General features: G+C 38.9%; 1 protein-coding gene across 4 annotated transcripts in view; it reads right to left on the reverse strand.

The window, feature by feature from the left end:
• The window catches only part of LOC109421548 (potassium voltage-gated channel protein Shaw), a 289,085-nt gene that overhangs the window by 127,607 nt on the left and 139,626 nt on the right, over positions 1–21,852 (reverse strand). For all 4 annotated transcript variants that reach the window (XM_062849686.1, XM_062849685.1, XM_029871246.2 and 1 more), the window contains 4 exons: positions 21,079–21,228; positions 20,854–20,986; positions 4,687–4,866; positions 4,051–4,566 (listed from right to left, as the gene is read on the reverse strand). In XM_062849686.1, the coding sequence (XP_062705670.1) occupies positions 4,051–4,566; positions 4,687–4,866; positions 20,854–20,986; positions 21,079–21,228 (979 nt within the window). The remainder of the gene's footprint in view (positions 1–4,050; positions 4,567–4,686; positions 4,867–20,853; positions 20,987–21,078; positions 21,229–21,852) is intronic.

The raw sequence follows: 21,852 nt of genomic DNA on the forward strand, positions 1-21,852 counted from the left end.
AGGTCGTGGATATATGATCATATTTGGAATTCAAAAAAATCATAGTGAACTGTTTTCCCGAAAAACGCTAGATGAAATTTCACGATTTTCCAAAATTTTCCAAAACACCCCTAAATTCAAAAAATCATATCTCAAAAACTATTCATCGTAGAACAAACTTTTTTTAGTGAAATCGACGCCAAATTACCTCAGCAATCCAATAAAAATACACTAAGAAAAAATTTTCTCAGAAATTTTTTCACCATAGAGAAAAAACTTCTAAAAATGCTGATAAAAGTATCGTCTGTATCATAGATTATTTTCAACAATTTTTTTCTAAGCGCAGAAACTAATGTTCTTCCTTTAGTTCTTTGACGCCAAAATGGAATCTCTTACCGTTTTGGAGATATAGCCAAAAAACCAACGGTCAGTCGCTATATTTTCATAGGAAGCCATCTACAACAGCGGCCGTTCACTTGTTGCAACACATTTGCATTCCAACGAGCAAGTGACATTCGCTCATTGCAACGTAACTTTGACACTAACGTGCATCGGAGTACACTGCCAGCATGAATGACAGCTCAGCTATGACACTTTATCGCTTTTTAAATGCAACAACTTATAAAATTTTTAAATTAATGGGTTTGTAACTAAAATGCGTTGCAAATAACAAGTTCACAACGAGCAAACGCATATTTGAACATATATTTTCCATATCAATTAAAGTAATCATATGCAAACCGTTACAGATAAGTGGATATCAGGTTACTATAAGGTCTCTTGACACACAAAACTTTGTTTTCTTTTTATAGTGTTTTTGTTGCTTACAAATTCATTGGCATGTGGATTCTTCTATACACCATAATGAGATCATTTTCCACTCAATATTCAGTAGAACGATCTGTGCAAAATGTGTTTGTTTAATGTGCTTTAGGAGAAACACTTATTTAAAACTTAAAAGATGTATACAATAGTTTAGAGGAACAAACATGTACAATGTACTAATTAGTACGGGCAACAAATTAAAATCAAGATGTTTCCATGCCTACAACTTTTTAACGCATTGATAAAACATTGTTGCTTTAAACCAAGCTTATTCTGTTCTAAGAAGCGACACAATTCCAACAGTGACGATACTAATGTTTAGCAATGGTCACATAAACATAAACACCGAGTAGGTATAGAGCTACAGAGTGAACAACAGTTGAGGTAGCGCGGTACGCTCGAGGATCGATCATTACCGTCAAAGTAAGTTTTGACATTTATCAATAAAAAATCAATTCAATCAAATCACTTATTTTTCTAATTAACGGTTTGCTGTCAAAATACTTCATCAGTTTTGAGAACTATCATGACAAACAATTCGATTGGCGTATACTTTGGTACCTAGATAAAGGTATTAAAAATTTGCTAAAAAAACATAAATCTATTCAACGTTTATTCAATAATGAACTACATGACGGTATTATGCAAACGTCAAACTAGAACATACACGATCCAAACTATTCGAGTAACCCAGTATTTGCTTTTCCTACTACCCATAATATATTTGAATTAACCAATGAATCGGAGCACGGTTCAAATTATCAAAAAAAATTGTCTAAAATTGTTTAATGCTCTAAGATGCCGAGTAAATGTTTCATATTGAGAAATCCTCTAACGTCCTCATTTATATTCACATCCTGTGCATTTACGAAGCTCCATTGATCAGTATTGGATCCTTAACTATATCTTTTGAAAATTTCTAGAATGCTTTCTTTATTTCTGAACGAACCAAAAGAATTGTAATAAAAAATACAACAAAAATAAACATTTTTGTTACTTACGCAGTTAAAAATATTACATCATTTAACCTGTAACAAAAGAATCTCGTCGTATCGCAAACATTTTTCCATTGGGTTATAAATTTCCAGCTTGCTCTTAGTATGAAGCTTGCGTTCAACATTTCATACAAGAAATTATATGACGGAAAATTCAGTTAAGAGGAAACAAAGCATCATCGTTTAGCAAAAACTCAAAAACAATTTTTTCGCTGAAATCTTAACCAAAAGTTAATAAAAAATTATCACTGCAATCTGGCCACCATCTGGATAACAGAGAAATAATTTTCAATTACGGTTTTGTGACTTAGAGGAAGAAAACTGCTTTTGAAAAATTGATGATTGTTGATGACTGAATGATGATTATTTGAGCCTTAAATGAGATAGAAATTCGCATGTATATTTTTTTTCGTCGGGTATAATTTTCAGAAATGTTTCTGTGTAGTAATCATTCTCCGTTAATAGTTATTCTTCGGTTTCTTAAATCGAAATAGAAAACATATAGGGGTTTGAGTGCAATAAGTAATCCCACGTTCACCGGTGGCATTCGCCTGTTGTAAACCTGTTATTTGAAACACATTTTAGTTACAAACCCGATCATTACAAAACATGGCTATTCAATGCATTTAAAAGGCACTCAAGTGCCATAGATGCGCTGTCAGTGCACTCCGATGCACGTTAGTGTCAAAGTTACGTTGCAATGAGCGAATGTCATTTGCTCGTTGCAATGCAAATGTGTTGCAACAAGTGAACGGCCGCTGTTGTAGATGGCGTCCTATGAAAATATAGCGCCTGGCCGTTGATTTTATGGCTATATCTCCAAAACGGTAAGAGATTCCATTTTGGTGTCAAAGAACGAAAGGAAGAACATTAGTTTTTGCGCTTAGAAATTTTTTGTTGAAAATAATCTATGATACAGACGATACTTTTATCAGCATTTTTAGAAGTTTTTTCTCTATGGTGAAAAATTTTCTGAGAAAATTTTTTCTTAGTGTATTTTTATTGGATTGCTGAGGTAATTTGGCTTCGATTTCACTAAAAAATTGTTCTACGATTAATAGTTTTTGAGATATGATTTTTTGAAGTTAGGGGTGTTTTGGAAAATTTTGGAAAATCGTGAAATTTCATCTAGCGTTTTCCGGGAAAATAGTCCACTATGATTTTTTTGAATTCCAAATATGATCATATATCCACGACCTCTAGCTCTGGTGAAATTTTCATTGAAATCGGAGACCCTTCGGCCCAAACTGTTCGGTAATAAAAAAAAATCCCCAGGTTCTTCCAGGAGGTTTCAAAGGAGTTCTGGGATTGCCGTAATTGTGCAAAGTGATGTAAGGGACATTGTCAATGTTTGCATCAAACTCTCGGTCATTTTCTATGTTTATTTTTATAAATGTTGGATTACGGCTAGACAATATACCAAAATAAGCTGTAAATAGGCATGGCGCTTACGTCACTCTGCAGAATAAGGCCCAGGGAGATTTCAGAGGCATTTCAAATAGTTTCAGAGAATTTCAGTGGCATTAAAGGGTGTTTCAGAGGGTTTCAGGTAAGTAATATGGTGTTTTAGAGAATTTTCAATAGGTTTCAGGGTCGTTTCAAGGGGTTTCATAGGAGCTTTAGGCGTTCAGACCCCTTGAAACGCCCTGCAGCTGCTGAAACGTCTCTGAAACCCCACTGAAGGCCCCTGTATCGTCTATGAATCCCGCTAAGAATCCTCTACAACCCCCTGAAACAACTTTGAAAACTCTCCCCTCTTCCTAATTCCTAGTAGCGACTCTGAAACACATTCGAAAACTCCAAGACACAACCCTTCAAAACCCCTTTTATCCAGCAAAAGTACCCTCGAAAACCCTTGGAGTTTTGATTTCTCTTCGCAGGGAAGGCCGCTGCCGTAGTCACTGTCATTGCTAAATTTTAATTACAATTTTAATAAATAGACTGGTGCCCACTCTTCTCATGCAGGACATTAAAAAAGTTTCATTTATTAATATGGCATGAATAAAACCTTTAAGAGTACATGAGTTTTTTTTAGAATTCATCTAAGAAATGTTGTGTTAACAGAACACAGAAGTTGGAATAGAGAAACCAGATCATTTTACACTATAATCTGAATCGATTTAAATAAAAAAAATCTAAAAACATCGAATGAATGCTTCAAAATCCGAACGAAGGTAAATCTGTATACGTATGTGATATCCATGCTTCGATTCGAAAAAATAAAGCTATAACTACAAATTGATCTACTCACCACAAGCCGCACCATTAGTTCGATAATAAACCACACATTACACACCAGCTCGACGTAGAAGAATGCCTCATGTGGTTGACCGTACGTTTCTTGCCAATTATCGACAATATTCACCCCCTTCCCGCCACGGTAGGCGGACGATATGAGTCTCCCGGTCGGCCGCTGGTACAATCCACTGCTGCTGATGCTGGCGCCACTTCTCGTCGTCGTGCTCGTGGACGTCGGTTGTGGGGTTTCCCTAGCGGCCGCCGTAGGAGGTGGCTCTCCACTGGCAGCCGGCTCTTCGCCATCACTCTCGCTACTGTTGTTGCTGCTGCTGTTGCTACTACTAGCACTACTGTTGGCACTATCCCCCGGACCGAAGCTGGTCACGTTTGCCAGGATTGCCCCTATGCTGCTACCGTTGGTGGAAACATTCAGTATGGCTGGTATTTCCACCCGCAGGCCCGGATGAGTCTTCAGACAGAATGATATCACAGAAATGCAGATGAAGAAAACCGATATGCCGGCTACGATCTGCAAGGAGGGAGAAAGACAAATTTGCAATCCAATCACGTGGTGTCCTGGGGCATCGGAGAGTCAGAATGTGTGACACTTTGGCAGTCGGTCACAATATCAGATGCATTCGATACGTACCTTGGCTCCAGTCGAGCTGGATGGCTCATCGAAAAGTGCCCAAATTTTGGGTTTTGTCCGCTGCCAACAAGTCAGCTCACCGTTGAGAAGTGCTTCCTCGAAACCGAACAACCGAGCGATGGCCTCCTCCGACGGTTGTTCGTCATCCAGTTCCAGTTTATCCAGTATGGCCAAAGTGCTCTGTCGGAGAAAAAATGAAGAAACAACAAACAGACGGATACACTTAGCAAAAGTTAGGAGTGGGCCGTGGGGTTTTGATGGTGGAAAATTGTATTATTAAGAACTGTTTGTTTACATAGCGGTAGAATCGAGTTTAAATATTGTTTGGCGGTCTTGTCTGAGAGCAGATTCCGAAAATTGATTAATGCTGATAGAAATTGTTTTCTTTTATGAGGAAAATAATTAAACAGAGTTAAGGTTTAGTTATGGAGATTGTTACGATCAGACGAAAGCATCTCTCTCTTAACTAAGCCTATTACATACACAAGTAAGACTCGAATATCCGGAGTCGGGTTTTGAAGCTTCCCAAACTAATATCTGTAAAAAGGAATGCCGCACAAAGCTGAAATTTTGACTGATTTTGACTATTCAAAGTTGGCTTTCCAAATTACGAAATTTCAGCCTCATACAACATTCTGTTTCTCAGATATATCGACATTGATTTTTCATAAGGGCCAAACTGACTTGATCGATTTCTCTTCGTCGACTCTCTCTTTCGCTAATGGTCCACTGCACGAATTTATGCTGGCCTGCTTATTCTCACAGGAAATTTGACGTTTGAGCGGTGCCGACACCGCTCAAACGTCAAATATCGTATGAGAGTAAGTAGGCCGGTATATATTCGTGCAGTTACCCATAACGTGATCAATGCAAACAAAACCATTATTCTTTTTGTTTCTATAGCAACATGTACCGTCTTCTTTGCATTTCAACCAAAAATATTGGAAAACTCAATACACATTCTATGATAACACAAAGAGAGGATCGATGAAGAGAAATCGAACATGTCAGTTAGGTCCAAATGAAAAATCAGTGTCCATATGTTTGGTAAGCTTCAGAACCCAACTCCAGATAATCGAGTCCAACCTGACATCTCTGTGATAAATATTTGCATAATGGGGATTTTTTTTTTGTTACCGTACGGGTTTGGGTCGAAAGATCTCAGATTTTCATGAAGTTTTTTCCACAGGCAGGGCTCATGGATATATGAACAAAAAAAGTTGAGAAAAATTCAGGGTCACCTATTTTTCAGGAAAACTCAGGTGGAATTTTTTTGTTTTCCCCTGACACTACATACTTTGAAAAAGCATAACTAAACAACAAAGCATCGTAGAAACAAAGTTTTTTTTTTATAAAATGAAAGCAAATTTTCTCAGAAATCAAAAAAAAAAAAATGAACAGGAAAAAAAATTCCACAAAAAATTCCAAAGTTGAGAAAACTTGTAAAGAAAAGCCGGGAAAACTATGCCCAAGCTCGTGGAAAGTTTTCGAAAAAATACTTTTGAGAAGGTTATTTTATAAGCCGCAATTGCTGAAATTTTTGGAATACATTTTTTTTGCTTTCATTTTCTAGAAAAAACTTTGTTTCTATGATGCCTAGTTCTTGAGTTACGATTTTTCAAAGTAAGAAATGTCACGCGAAAACAACCAAAAAATCAAGGTTGCGACCATTCATTTGCAAAGATTTACATTCATTTGCTATTATCTCAGTTCAGAAGCATGCTATCGAAAAACAATGTTTGGATGAATTTAACCTTGTAGTTTTATCTGAAAGTTTGCCGAATAACATTGGGGTCGCACACGCATACCAAAGTCGTGAGCGAGCTGTGAAGGCAACTTTCCACAGCGTGAATGTAATTTACATTCACCGCGTGGAGAGTTGCCTTCACAGCTTGCTCACGACTTTGGTACACGTTTGCGACCCCAATGTTATTCGGCAAACTTTCAGATAAAATTATAAGGTTAAATTCATCCATACACTGTTTTTCGATAGCATGCTTCTGAACTGAGATAATAGCAAATGAATGTAAATCTTTGCAAATGAATGGTCGCAACCTTGCAAAAAATCCCCTGAGTTTTCCGGGAAAATAGGAGACCCTGATTTTTTTCATTTTTTTTTTGTTCGTATATCCATGAGCCTTGCCTGTATAAAATGTTTCATGAAAATCTGAGACCCTTCGGCCCAATTTGTATGATAATATAAAAATGCCCTTATGCAAAAATGATAATAATAATAATAATAACAAGACCCTGACATGAATACGCCGATAGGATCTCTTTGTGAACCGTTCAAAAATCATTGCAAAAGCAATAATTCTATAGCTTTTGTTCTTGTCTTAGATTTTGGCGACTTAAATCCAGTCGGCAAAACTTTTTATCGCACACTGACTACAAACGGTGAGACATAGTTGCATACTCAAACATTTCAAAAGACCAGAAGGAGAGCATGGAACAGAATGTCCCATGGGAAGTATTATGAAAAGTGAATGTACCTCCAAGTTAATTTGCTAGAACCGTATTTTTTAGACCTCTAGATTCAGAATATGTGCAGTTTAAAAACATCCATCTTGGGATTTTTTTCCCATACATTTTTGTATGGGATGAAATTGACCTTAAAAGTCATTTCGACTTTTGTATGGGAAAATAAGAAAAGTTTAAAAATATCAAAAAACATAACATGAATTATTTTAAGCCACACACATTCTGAAACTAGAGGTCCAAACCTACGATTCTACGGAATAACATTTGGGGTACATTCACTTTTTATAATACTTCCCTTTGGACATAGCGTGTGTCCCATCCCAATTTATTGCTGTTTCCGATTTTTTTTTAATATTCATTCTTTGCACATATTCACTAACAACATGTACAACATTTCATTTACAGTTGTAATCAAGATATTTTGCTAGCTTTATTTTATATGTAGGAGAAATACAATTTTATCATAACGTAATTTAAGCGAAAACTTCTGTTGAATAACAAATGGTAAATTCGCGTCACCGCATTTTTGGTAGTCAAATTTAGTAATGAGCCTCAGAGGTTACAAATAGTGTAGTAATTTTGGAATTCTGACTAAAACCATACGAAAATCAAAACCTTTTTCAAATTTTAGTCCAGTTTCTTACGGAATTGCAACGATTTGTCCCGAAGTGCTGCCTTTAATTTAACAAGGGATTTTTCCTGGAGGTTTTCCGGATTTGCTCCCAGAGTTTCTTCAACGATTTCTCTGATGCTCCTTCTGGGATTTCTGAGTAATTCCTGAAATTCCTACCAAAGTTGATTCCAGGATTTTTCCAAATGTTTTGCTGGTGCAATACCAGAGAATCTCACAAGATTCGTTATTGCGATTATTTAAAATTTTCCCAAATTTTCTTGGGGTTTTTATAGTGGTTTTCCGTGATAGATTACTAAAAGTTTCTTTTAATTTTTGTTTGCGAAAATTTTGCATAAGTTATTCCTGGGATTTCTCCAAGAGAATGTTAAGGGATTTTCCTTGGAATGCATCCCCAGCCAACACGAAGTCGTATATAATGTAGAATAGGATGCTAAAGTTTAGCATCCTATTCAACATCATATGCGGTCGTGTGTTAACTGGGTCGCTGAATTTTTCCGCTGAGATTTCTATAAGATCATTTTCTTTCTGGAATATTCTCAGACTATTTTCAAAAGTGTATCAGTTTTATTGGCATTTTCTCCTCAGTTTTTCATGAGATTTCACAAATATTTCTTCCCGGAGCTGCTTGCCAGCTTCCAGTAGAATTATTAACAATATTCCTCCGGGAGTTTAAAAAAACAAACAAATTCCACGAAAAACTCCAGGAAGAAGTTATTGAAGAAATCTCTCTTGAGCTAACCTCAGGAAAATCACAAAGAGAAATCTCAGTAATTCACTGCAAGATATCTCGGAAGTAACTTCAAGTAGAAACCATTAAGCACTTTGGCTGATAATCCAAGAAGAATGCAATGATAAATATCACCAAATGCTCCAGCAAGAATTTCAAAAAGAGCCCCGTATGGAACCGCAGAAGAAACCGTGCGAGAAAGTCCAGGAAGAAATTCCAAGAGAAATCGAAAGGGACCGAGTACCCGTAGACGGTAAGTGCAAGAAAGTGCTTCTTGTTTGAGATGAATGTGTAGTGGGGCAACGTCAGAGAGAACTTCTAGCGCTGTCGTGGGAGTTGAAGAAAACGCTCCAGACATCGCCATTAAGCACATCCTTTGGGGATGGTCTAACTTTGATTGGATCGTTCTCATTTCGCCCTTTTGCCACCACACAAGACATCCATAGGCCAATGTTTGCCGGACAACAGTTGTGTAAATTCATTTGATATATTTGGATTTTAGACCCCAAGTAGTACCAAAGGTTCGCTGGCATTGCCTGAATGCCATACGTTTTACTTGGATTTATCGAAAGGCCATATTGGCGACACCAACCCTCAACTACCTACCCAAGCAACACACATGGCTACAAAACGGTGACGGCAGCGTATGTAAGGGTTGCGCATCAAGTCACAGTGACTTCTGTGCAATCCTTACATACGCTGCCGTCTTTGCTTTGTAACCCTGTGTGTTGCTTGGATAAAGGGCGCTTTGCATCAGGTCGAAAAGGGGGGTGATACACATACCAACTAACAATGTTAGGTAGTACCCATAAGTAGGAAAACCGCTATTATTGAGTTGCCTCAAAAGCGGCAACAAGACTCCCCCTTGGGGACATCCACAAACGACTTGCTAGACGCAATGTTGAGAAGAGATATCGGTTTTTGAGCATTTGATGAACCCAATTGGAAGAAATCATTGTCATCGAAAGGCACATTATCAAAGGCACACTCGATATCTAAGAAAACGCCTAAACAGGATTGCTTTTGAGCGAATGCTTTCTCGATATCGTAAACAACCTTGTGTCAAAGAGTCACACTGGACTTACCAGATTGGTAGGCATGTAGGTTCACATTAAGAGGCATGTTGGCCAGATGAACATCACGGATGTGATGATCCACGTTCTAAGCATTTCAGAAGAAAAGAGGTTAAACTGATAAGTCTGAAACTCTTTGCTTCTTCATACAACGCACGACCCAGCTTCGGATTGAACTGCACAGTAATATCCCGCCAAGATTTTCAAAACATTTTTGAAATAGGCAAATACTTTCTGAAGCAAAATAGGATAAATCCCATCTGACCCAGGAAATTTGAAGGGAGCAAAGCTATTAAGTGCCCACTCAATCGATTCTATAGTTACAATACTCCGAGCCAAAGCCAGGGAATCATAACTACAAGAAAAGACATCAGGTTCATCCGACGATGTAAAATCCACACATCCAGGGAAGTGTGTGCTGAATAAGCATTCCAGAACTTCCTCATCAGAGGTAGTCAGATCGCCATTTGGCAAACGAAGTTCGTTCACTCGGAAATCCTTAGATTTCGCAAGGATTTTGTTTAACCGACTGACTTCACTCAAACTGGAAACATTTATACTAAGATTTTTCCAGCCGGATCGTTCAGCAGACCGGAGAGCTTTCCTGTAGGCCTTGCGAGCCGACCTGAAAGCCTCCGAACCAGCCGAACGTCGTCTGTTCCAACTCTTTCTACATTGTTTCCTGAGTTTCGCCAGATCAGAGTTCCACCAAGGGGCTCCTCTTGTGATCTTCACAGACCGTAGAGGGCATGCTTCTTCAAAGGCTTCCATGATGAAGGTTATTGTAGGATCAAAGGCATCATCTAAATCATTTGGCCGCAACCAAATCAGTAAGAGGATCCCAGTTCGTTGATCGAGGATTCCTGAAACGCAATGTTTGCGTAGTAATAACCCAGACAACCAATTTGAACGTATAATGAAGTTTATGTTCATGTTATACGTACTTTTATGCGTTAAAGTTACATCGCATAAGATGCAGCAAAAGTTCCTTATGCGTACAAAAGTGGAGGCGCTATACGTGCATTGACGGAACAATAATAACGCTATATGACTTGAAGCGATATCTTATTCGATGCACCGCGTGCACTATTGCGACGCAATTTAGCATCTTATGCGATTTAATAATATTAAAAAAAAATCTGTCAGCTCGATATCGAACTAATGACCTCTGGATTGTTGAGCCACACTTCACACACAACACCAAACGCTACTTATGAAACAAGCTAATTAATTATCATGATATTCTAACTCACCTCAGTGTTTGTTGGAATGCACTTGGTTCACTTGCGCTGTGCGTGTTTGGCAGGCTAAAAACGATTTCCCGTACAATTTTCACTGCCCTCTCTGGCTAGCACCTCCCATTGTTGATTATTTATTTATTTATTTAACTACGTGTTCAGTAGATACTGTACAGATTGATACTTATAACTAAATTAACGTAATTAATCACCAAGATATAACAATTACTACTATTTACGATTTACAAAGCACACATGAATGAAACACTATAATGCATACGCACATACATAATACATATAATTTAAAACGTACAGCAGCTCAATTCTACTCGGAAAATATCAGAAAACAGAAATTCATTCATATTTTTTTTCAATTTAATTACAACATACGTTTACTTTTCATTGAATAGAAATCGGCCTTAGCTTTTGACTGGCTTCCATGTATTCCTGTGTCGCTCAAAAAACTCGCGGAACATAATTCCAGAAGGCCATGAGTCCGCTTGTAGCGCAGCTTTCCTGTATTGATCATTAATCACCACTTTGAACGATACATATTCGAGAGTGCGTTCCGATTGCAAAAGCGGTATAAGTTTTTTGACTAATATCGGACTATTGGGATTCACGTTTAACGATTCCACTACCAAATCGTTTATCTCCTTTTCAGTCACTTGTGCGTGTATGTTCGTGAGGAACAAAGAGAAGGTACCCGAATCGTTTCCTAGGGACGATACATTCGATAGTTGAAATTGAGACATCTCGTTAGAGCATTTGCTTTTATCATTTTTGCAACCCGCATGCAGCACTGTTTGGACGGGCGTGGAATGGTGCGGCGGTGAATCAATCCCATGATCAGAAGATTTTACGTGATGACTGACAGATGAAATCATTTCCATCACCTTAGCTAGTCGAGTTGTGATGTCGGTTAACTCGGTAGCGATGGGTCGAGGGGCACTATCATTGACTTCATGCGCGGTGGATTGTTCTTTGCGCTGGCTTTCGCGAAGGTTGAAGAGACATTCGTCGCACATCCATATAATGTTTCTGTCGATACAGTAAACACTTGCTTCTGGAACACCAACACAAGCTGCGTGGAAGGTTCTGTAGCACTTTCCTTCACATACAACGAAAATATCGGTTTTGCAGTCCACTGTGTGCAAACATTTTTGGCAAGACATTATTGTTCGGCAAAATCACAAATCGGTTACCAACAATGGAGTAGAATGGACAGTTGAAAACTTTCAGGTCGAATATTGACTTGTATCACGTTCCAGATTGTTACCAGCTCTCACAATCAATGATACATCACATAAATAACTGTACCCGAGCAGAAGGGCATACCTTACAAATACCATGCGAAGGACAACATGTGCACTAATACCTAAAATTGTTATTACTGCGTTATTCTACGAAATGTTATGAGAACATCACAATAACAGTTGGAGGTATTTGAGTAGAATTTGGTATTGATGTAGTATTTGTTGGGTCAGCAGTGAAAATAACCGAAGAACAAGATTTGCTATTACATCATGAAGTCATCGAAGAAATGAAACGAATGAAACATTTGATAACAAGAAATGTTATTAGTTTGTTATTCAATAACTTTGGAATAACAAATATAGTACTTGAAATTTTAGGTATGCATTCATTATCGAAATAACAAGACTTGTTATTTTGTAGGTGTTATTTATACAAAATTTTGGTATTCGTTTTTGTCATTTTGCCTCTTATTACCACCTAATGAAGGATATATCAAGGTATGGTAGTATTTAAGATAAATACCTTGATATGTTATTCACTTGTTATTTTCTTCTGCTCGGGTAATCACGAACGGTAGCGAATTTTGACAACGGAATAACAGAATTAATCGACAATTTTCAACGAACTGCAGATGCACGTCAGTACGAACGACGAGACGAGACGAGACTCCATCAAGCCAAGTAGCATCAAGCCAACAAAACAAATAATGATGACTTTGCAACCAAAATTATGGCTGTTGACTTTCTTGTAGCGTTTTGGAACTGCATCCATAATGCAACCGAAACTCTTTAATTGTTATCACATATCAAATCGCGTAATGCCAACATAAACGCTTCTAGCTTATGCGAGTGTGTATGCACACTTCAACGAGTTTATTTGTACTTTTATGCGATTTCATCCATACACCAATGCGAGGTGAACTGATGCAACAAGAAAAGTACCAAGCGAAGTCGTATAATCATCGCAGTACGCAATTATGCAATTATGCGAAGTTCACCGCAATAAAACTACGATGTGCTCATACATTATAAAAGTTTATTTGTATTCTTATATGACTTTACCTGATATATCGTAATAAGTTCAGAAAATAACATCATATGCGATGAAATTTGTCATTCAGCCGTATATATATGCGATAGTGACTTAAAATAGTACTTTATACGATGTACAACGTGGTTTCTTTTGCGATTCCTGGTTGTCTGGGAAATGTTCAAAAAAGATGTAGCGATGGTCAGATAAAGATTCTTCATCTGGCACATACCAATTGGTCAGCTCGTGACTAATTCTACTAAAGTAAAGCGATATATCTTACACTTCCTCTCTAGCAGAACCACGAAGGTTGGGCGTTTGCCTGTGTTAAGTAATGCAAGATCTGTACTACTAAGTACTCCATAAAGCTGGAGCCACTCAAGTTAATGTCTGAGCTACCCCAGATGATATGATGAGCATTAGCATCACTGCCAACAATTTACGGAAGGCCTTTCGAAGTACAGTATGCGATGACTTGTTTGAAAGCACCCGTAAGGGAAAGTTCATGATGCGGTAAATACACCGAACAATAGACGTATTTCCTGTTGAGATTTCCAACAGATACATCAATTATGGTAGCATATACATCTCTGGTGGTTAATTCAGAGATGAGTGTAGCAACTATTGCGTTGCTGATAAGCACACAGGCTCGAGACATGACACGCGATTCTGCCATTTCAGGTTTACTGAAAGTAGCAAACACCGGGTTCACGAGGTTTCCTAGATAGAAATTCCCCTTACGAAAATAAGGTTCTAGGACCAAGGGCACTTGGGCTGAATCATTTTGCATAAGTCTGCAAAGATTGATTGTTGCTGTTCTTTTATGCTGAAGATTGATCTGAGCTATCCTAACCGTAGCCACTACCCAAAATAGACAAGATTCAACTCTTCGCAACAACAGCACAATAAAGAACAGCAGCAACAAAACCAGATCGGTATCGAATGGAAAACGCCAAAGGCGAGAATACACAGAATACACTGTGTAAATCGCGTAATGCGAAACCGTATAGGTGAAAATTTAAACTAATTTACAACATCTTCATAATCCCGCCCTTATTTAGCCTCAAGTGAGACTAAAAAATGGCACCATTGCTCCGGTTAGCGCAGTAAGGGCAACATACTGTGGAGGGCGCCCTGGTACTCCACAGGCTCCGTTGGCGGTGAAGTTTTTATTACCCCCTAGCCATTCATTTCTAGGCACGGTAAGCATTAAGCCGCATCACACCTTTCACCTGTTGGTGGAATCTTACCACCGGAATAGGTGGTCCGTAGTGTTATTCTTAGCCATTTGAGACAATCGCTACCGACACTACACAGCTATCTAGGCTGATCGAGAAAAGAAGTAAATAATGATGATCAACTTCATACGGGCTCAAACAGCCGTCAAACGTTCAAAATCTCATTCAGTGGTTTGCGAGATGTGACAGTTCAAAAACTAGTTGTCTAAAAAATAGTGTTTTACGGGAACGGTTCTAGCTTCGCAAAAGATTAATGAATCGAGCTCAAATTTGTACCAATGATGCATGTATAACGAGTTGATGAACAGTCAAAATTTGAGATTTTTTTATACACTCTACAAAAAGTTACAGCATGATGAACTTTTTTGCGAGAGAAAAAAAAGCTGCCTATCCCAAACATTTTGGCCACCCTCTGTAGTCTCTGATCGAACTGTTGTCAGTATTATCAACGGTAACATCAAGGTTTTCCATCGAATTGCACTCATGAGCTCAGTGACCGTTGCGTTCCAGGGTTTCTCAGCAGAAGGAACCGCAAATGAGTTCCGGCAGAAGCTGGGTGAGTGGATAAGGGGAATTATCGTAAACGACAACCTCAACAATCTGTGAGAATCTACCCACGGATCAGTGAGAGCACTTCAGCGTGGGAAATGACAAGTACTGGTCAAAGACGATTGATTCAATGAGAAGTTCCATAAGACAACGTATAAGAAGAACGTTGCCCGAAGCCGGATGTTACTTGCGTCCGTCAGAATAAAGAGCGGTTCAAGAGAGCGAGATAAGCTGATCAAATAATTTGCCAGAGAGTAAAGAACCAGTAAGAGGAAAGTGTTGTTACTGAGGTGAAAGACAGTATGGAACTTGATGATATGCGGTAATTTTACGAAACTGTCAATGGCATGCGGAGAAAACAGCATCGTCTCCCGTGATACGTCAAGGCTATGAAAGTAACTAACAGAAAAAAAACTATGATAGGTAGGGAACACCTTTCGAGACTTTGTTGAGTGAAGCGTGCCAACTCTCGACTCGGAGTACACAATTATGTCACTTGTTCTGTTTAACAGATTGAGACCGTACGACCACTCCTTCGTCGACAAACGCCAAGTTGGTTTTTGAGAGCCGATCAACGACAGATAAATTGTTTACTATTGTTGCATCCTTTGATTATTCTGGGATTATGACTTGCAGTCACACGTTTGTTGATATCAAATTGACGTAAGTTAAAAGAAATAGCAGATAATTATAGAAAGAGGTTCCCCGATGAAACTGATTAGGTTCATTCGTGTAACGAATAGGTCTTCGTTACCAGTTGAGGTTCCGTTGTTTTCAGATAAAGATAAAATTCGGGTTATATGAGACATTGACCCTTTTATGGTTTCACTAGACGGCCGCGAGACTTGAACGTTAGGAAATAGACCGGAGATTGTTTGGTTTGAACGTAAGATGATGCGAAGTATATTCGTCGATAAAGAAGAAGACAGCATCTGACACGGGCGTACGAATCACAAGCTAAAGATTAGGATATTGGACAATTGGACAATTATAATAAAACACGGTTTGCTGGCAGAGTTGAGCTGGTCACTTGGCAAGGATACCGGAAGAACGACTGACGAAGATAACATTAATTAGATAGCCAAAGATAGGTTGGCGCCTCTGTAGCCGTTCTGTAGCAGTGGACCTTGAATTTTGAATGCAACCTGAAAATCTGAACAGCTGAATTTTGAATGCAACAGGCCGAAGCGTATTGTAGCCCACCAAACATTCAAATAAATAAGTAAGCCTGTCAATTTTTAACAAAAAACTTGGAATTTCCCCTCTACGTTTCAACCCAATCCAAGTTTGGTTTTGTATTCACCACCACCGATCCATTTTTTATCCCGCATTTAATTTTCTTGCCACCTTGTCAAACATTGCTTGAGGTAGATTTCATCTGAACTATGTACGACGACGCAGACTGGCGGACACGTTCCTCATCATTCGCCAACGCCAACCACGGAAAGCCACGTTGCTCTGCGGAGCACCACACCGGCACGACCTGGGAAAGCCCTGGCTAATCTACTCAACAAATTAGCCTCTAGGCGTTTGAGTGCACTGCAGCGGTGTCGTGTCCTTTCGGCTCGGTCCATGTTGCTTGGAAGTGGGTGATTATGGGGAAAGAGAGATACCTGTCTGGGTCGTCGGTTTGACGAGAACGGATAATGTTGACGGTAGGTTAAAGGAAGGTAAAATGAAGATTTTTTGCAACCAACTATTTTATGTAATCTTACATTCAGAAAGTGATTAAGCATTTGAGCATTAGAACTTAATGTTCAGAATTGATTGTATAATATTAGCAGTTTGATGAACGAAGGCAGCAGTTCGATATAGGCTGTTTTAGAAATTTTAAAGAACCCTGTATATTGACAAAATAAATAATTTTGAGAATTTTCATCCATTTGTTTCTCATAATTAGTGAAGACGATGTTCATCATTTGTGTAAAATTGCTTTGCACTTGCATTTTAAGCTACAACTAGTCAAATCTTTCTTCAATTTCTGAACAAGCCTGTAGATTACTATCCATCAAGTTTGGGCAAGTAATATTTAGATAGGATGTGCTCCTTATCATTATATTTTTTGCCTTTCTCGTACACCAAGGTGTACCGAAAGGCTATATGTTCACTCCAAAAACGAAAATTTGATAGAGCCTCCGGAGGGGTCAAGTCTTATATACCAATCGACTCAGCTCGACGAATTGAGGTGATGTCTGTGTGTGTATGTGTGTGTGTATGTGTGTGTGTGTGTGTATGTGTGTGTACAAAAAAACTCACATCACTTTGGGAACGTCCATAAATTACGTCACGCTTTGAGGGGGGAGGGGGGGTTCAGCAAAGTGTGACGACCCATACAAAAATTTCAGAGGTCCAATACAAAAAGTGTGACATAGGGGGGAGGGGGGGTTGAAAATGGTCGATTTTTGCGTGACGTAATTTATGGACGTTCCCTTTTTGGCAGTAAACCTCAACCGATTTTATTGACCGACGGTTCATTCGACGCGGAATCCGGTCCCATTGTTTCCTATTGAAAATGGTTCGAATCGGTCGAGCCGTTCCGGAGTTATGGCCATTTAGGTGTTCCGGATCGGTACCCCAGGAAGGGGCCAGATATGAAAACGATACAAACCCATTCATGCGACACATCAAACCGCGGCACTTTCGAAAACATGATGAACGGTAAACAGGAAAATAGTCTCGGACCATATCTGAACCGGTAGTGTTCCGGAACCGGTTCCGGATGACCCGCCGGAAGTGGCCAAATATGAAAGTGAACCAAACCCATACATGCGACACATCAAACAGCGGATTTTTCGATAACCTGATAAACAGTAGGCAGGAAAACATTCTCAGACAATATCTGAACCGGTAGTATGCCGGAACCGGTTCTGGGTGTTCCGCCGGAAGTGGCCAAATATGAAAGTAAACCAAACCCATGCATGCGATACATCAAACAGCTGCTTTTTCGATAGCCTGATGAACAGTAGGCAGGACAACATTCTCAGACCATATCGGAACCGGTAGTGTTGCAGAACCGGTTCCAGATGTCACGCCGGATGTAGCCAAGTACAAAAGTTAACCAAAACCTTACATGCGACGCATCAAATCGCAAGCTCTTCAGGCAACCTGATAAACGGTTAATAAAAGAAAATAGTTTCAGATCATATTTGAAACAACCGATAGAATTCCGGAACCGGTTCCGGGTGTCCCGCTGGAAGTGGTCAAATGTAGTAGAGATCAAAACCCATGCCTGCGGCACATTAAACAGCGACTTTTTGAATAACGTGATGAACGATTAGCCAGAAAATAGGCTCAGACCACAACGAAGATCTTTATAAAGGCTACCGATAGTGTTCTAGGGCGTCCAGCCGGAAGCATGCGACACATCAAACCGCGGTCTTTTTTTAAACCATGAGGAACGATTGGCAAAAAATAGGCTTAGACCACATTAGATGCTACCGATAGTGATGCAAAACCAGCATTGGGTGCTTCGTAGGGTGCTTCGCTGGAACTACAAAAATGAACAAAGTCAATGCAAGCGATAAATATGTGTAAGAGAACAAAATCTTGACTGAACTAAGGCCACATACATACAGACGTCCTACTCTACTCACTCTCCATTGGAGAGTGAGTAGCAGTGCTGCAATTTTTCGACAGGCCTTTATGATAGCGATATTTTGCTTTTTTTCATTTTCTTCGTTTTGTTTTTCCTGTCAATGTTGCTTTCCGATCAGCAACACGGGAGAGAAATGAAATAGGTACTCACACTCACATGCAGCGTGCTGAAAGCGAGAGCTGACCGGGCTAAATTTCCATTCAATTTTCTGTATTTGAGTGTTTTCACCCGTGGTATTGTATAGGGCACTCACTCTCACAAGCCACCGCTTGAGACGAATGGCCTGTCAGCATGAGTAGTGTGTGAATGATTGGGAATTGACCTTGTTGGGTTGCTTACGAATGGAGCTCTCGGACTCTGTCAGTTCTCACATCGAGGAACTGAAAACGATCGCCGCAGTCATTCATTTTGGGCTGAAAAACAGGCACTGACACTGATATTTTGCAGGACTGCTCTCCATCGTCCTTGTTTTCAACGGTTGAATCAAATATTAATCGTTTTTGCTCGTTTGACGTCTACTCACTACCAACATCAAGCCAGCAGCGGCTTGTGAAACGCAACCTGATTAGCATTTGGCGATTATTTTTTTGTAACGATGAATATAATAGCAATATGTTACAAATGATATGTCTTTTTTTCTGTACTTAAGCAATCTCATCAAATCACTGAGGTGTAAAAATATACAGTAGGATAGGTCAACGTTATATGAGAAAATGAAAATTATCGCATCAAAGCCTTTTCAATCCTCTTTTGCGTCTAAAACTACTGGGAATTTTTTTTATGGGATTTAGATGGGCAATTTCACTTGCTTGCATTTCTTGTCAAATTGTACATGAATTTTGAAACCTATGATAATAAAATATAGCCTAAAGTGTGAAGAAAAAACTATGTCGAAGACCGTAAAGTCATCTGTGATTGTGAAAGACGTTATATCCTAGCTTGTAATAATCGTCTTGATGTTGATCGGTCTTCAGTGATAGTGAAGGTGCTTAGGCAGCCAACTGAAAACTCTGATATTTTTCAGCTCTGTCTATACGTTTAACGTAACGTCGGAATATGTTCAATTATTAAGTTTCCCAATTTTATTAAAATTATTGCTTTTCTAAATAAGGTATTATCAGGATTCAGGAACAGTTCGCATTACGTCGACGGAAATATCATGCTTCGGAATGATGGCCCATGCAAAGAAACTAGCTACCGCGGCGCCTTTTGAAATTTTCAAAAATGTCGCGGCGCACCAACTACTTTTTGTAAAGAATTTTAACAATTTTAACAACTTCAGTTCAAAATTTCAAATAAAAAACGTTAAAAAATCTTTCAATGTCATATTTTCTTATAATTGAAAAAATAAATTTTTAAAATGCTTCTTAAAGAAAAATTGCTTGAAGATTCACAGAACTTGACACAAATTTTAGGTTTCTGGAGGACTGCATTGCAAAGCTTTTAAAATTGTTAAATAAAGCACGTAGATTACCAAATTTTGGGGAAAATATAAATAAAAATGTTCAGAAGCTGTCAAGACGGCTGACAGTGACGGTGTGGGGTAATTTTTTTTGTATGCGGAAGAACACAACCAAAAAAAACGGTTGGAGATTGACAGTAATTATAGATGACAATATTATGGAAAGAACTTCAAAAAAGTTTGTTGAAATATTAACTTTGAATTACAAGCCATTAATAAAATCGAAAACTAAGCAAAATGAAATGAAAAGTTTAACAATTGGAGAGTCTTTACAAAAATTTTCGAAATGCCGAAAATTTATTTATTTTTTTTTTTTGAAAAATCTAGAAGTTTCATGATAATATTAGAAATTCCGGAAAACACTCGTGGACTTTGGAATGTTTTTTTTTTTAATTGAAAATTTAGAAGAGGGAAAACCACTTAGAGTGATTTTATTTTGAAGTCTTCTTCAAAAAGGCAGGACATTGGTATAGAATACAAAATAGGCTGTGAGGTGACACTAGTTTTACTAAATAAAACATAAACAACAAAAAAGAGTTTATTCTTTGTGTTTTGACTCAAGAGCCTGCGGCGCACCTGAGAGATGTTCACGGCGCACCAGGGCGCCGCGGCGCACAGTTTGGGAAGCACTGAACTAGTGTTTTCGATTCCCCCAAAAGGCTGAAGCCAACATTGTGAAGCAAAATCATCCCAGTCGTATCCCAACCAAGGAAAGATCATGAGTACATGTTCGACGAGAAAGGCACTATCACCACTAGGTGGATTAATCTGGGTTTTTAAAAATTAAAGGTAGTTCAGTAAGAAGCATTTCGACGATAAAAATTGACGGATCCCTTTCAATTTATCATCGTGTTTCAAGACAACGAGGATTTACCAACACTCACCTGAGTATCCCGATGCACACTGTAAGTCGACCAGCAGCACGGTTCCACCTGGTTCGAGTCAAGGCCCCAAAACTCCAGCTCCTCTTCGAACAGAGGCCCACAGACATCCGTTGGGTAGTGCAGCTTGCCGGTTCTTCCAAGTGAATAGAGAAACAAAACATAAGTTTTACATTCAACATAACCGTTTCACAGTGAATAGGCGGAAGCTTTCCATGGTCAACTCACCGGTAGTAGTTAAGCACCTGGGCAAACACTCCCGGATGTCGGTCGAAAAAGTACTCGTTAAGTATCGGATCGTAATTGGCCAGTGCCTCGGTCAGACGCGACAGTCTGGTAGCAGGAATCTTCTTGAGGGTTGCCTTGTATGTTTCATATCTGTGCATACCGAGAGCATCGATCCATCGTTGCGTCGTCGTCGTCACCGGTCACGGTCATTGGTGCAAATATAGCAGCGTAGATAGCGTCGCAACATCACAGTCAGAAAGAAACAGAGCGAAAAAAAAAGCAAACGAGAGCAAAAGGTGAAAAAGTCAAACAACTTTTAATAACATGTCTGGCATATGGAAGATGAAAACATAAACATGACTAGATCATCATCATCATCCTCGCAGTCTTCGTAGTCGGGTGGGATTTGCAAAAGGGAGGAGATCAGGCAAAAGTGAACGACAACAGAGTAAACATCATCAAGGATTCATATGCTTCTTCTAAACAAATCCGGTGCTTTCGTGCTAGCATTCTCCCGCCCCAACCGTTGTGGATGTTATTTTCAATCGGACAGGCTGGGCTAGTCTGAAGGTTTCGAAACTTGATTTTCTTTTTACAGGACACAACTATTGATTACGCAACGTTTTTGGTAGCTTGATTGATTGGGCAAAGTGTAACGCTTTATTCATAAGTTTTGACAACCTTACATATAGATATACATATCTACATTGTATTGTCCATCCATTTTTGAATCACTATGACATCCACATGAACTCGTTGCGATGCAATGTTCTG

The sequence above is a fragment of the Aedes albopictus genome, chromosome 2 (assembly GCF_035046485.1).
Source record: "Aedes albopictus strain Foshan chromosome 2, AalbF5, whole genome shotgun sequence".
Lineage (NCBI taxonomy): Eukaryota > Metazoa > Arthropoda > Insecta > Diptera > Culicidae > Aedes > Aedes albopictus.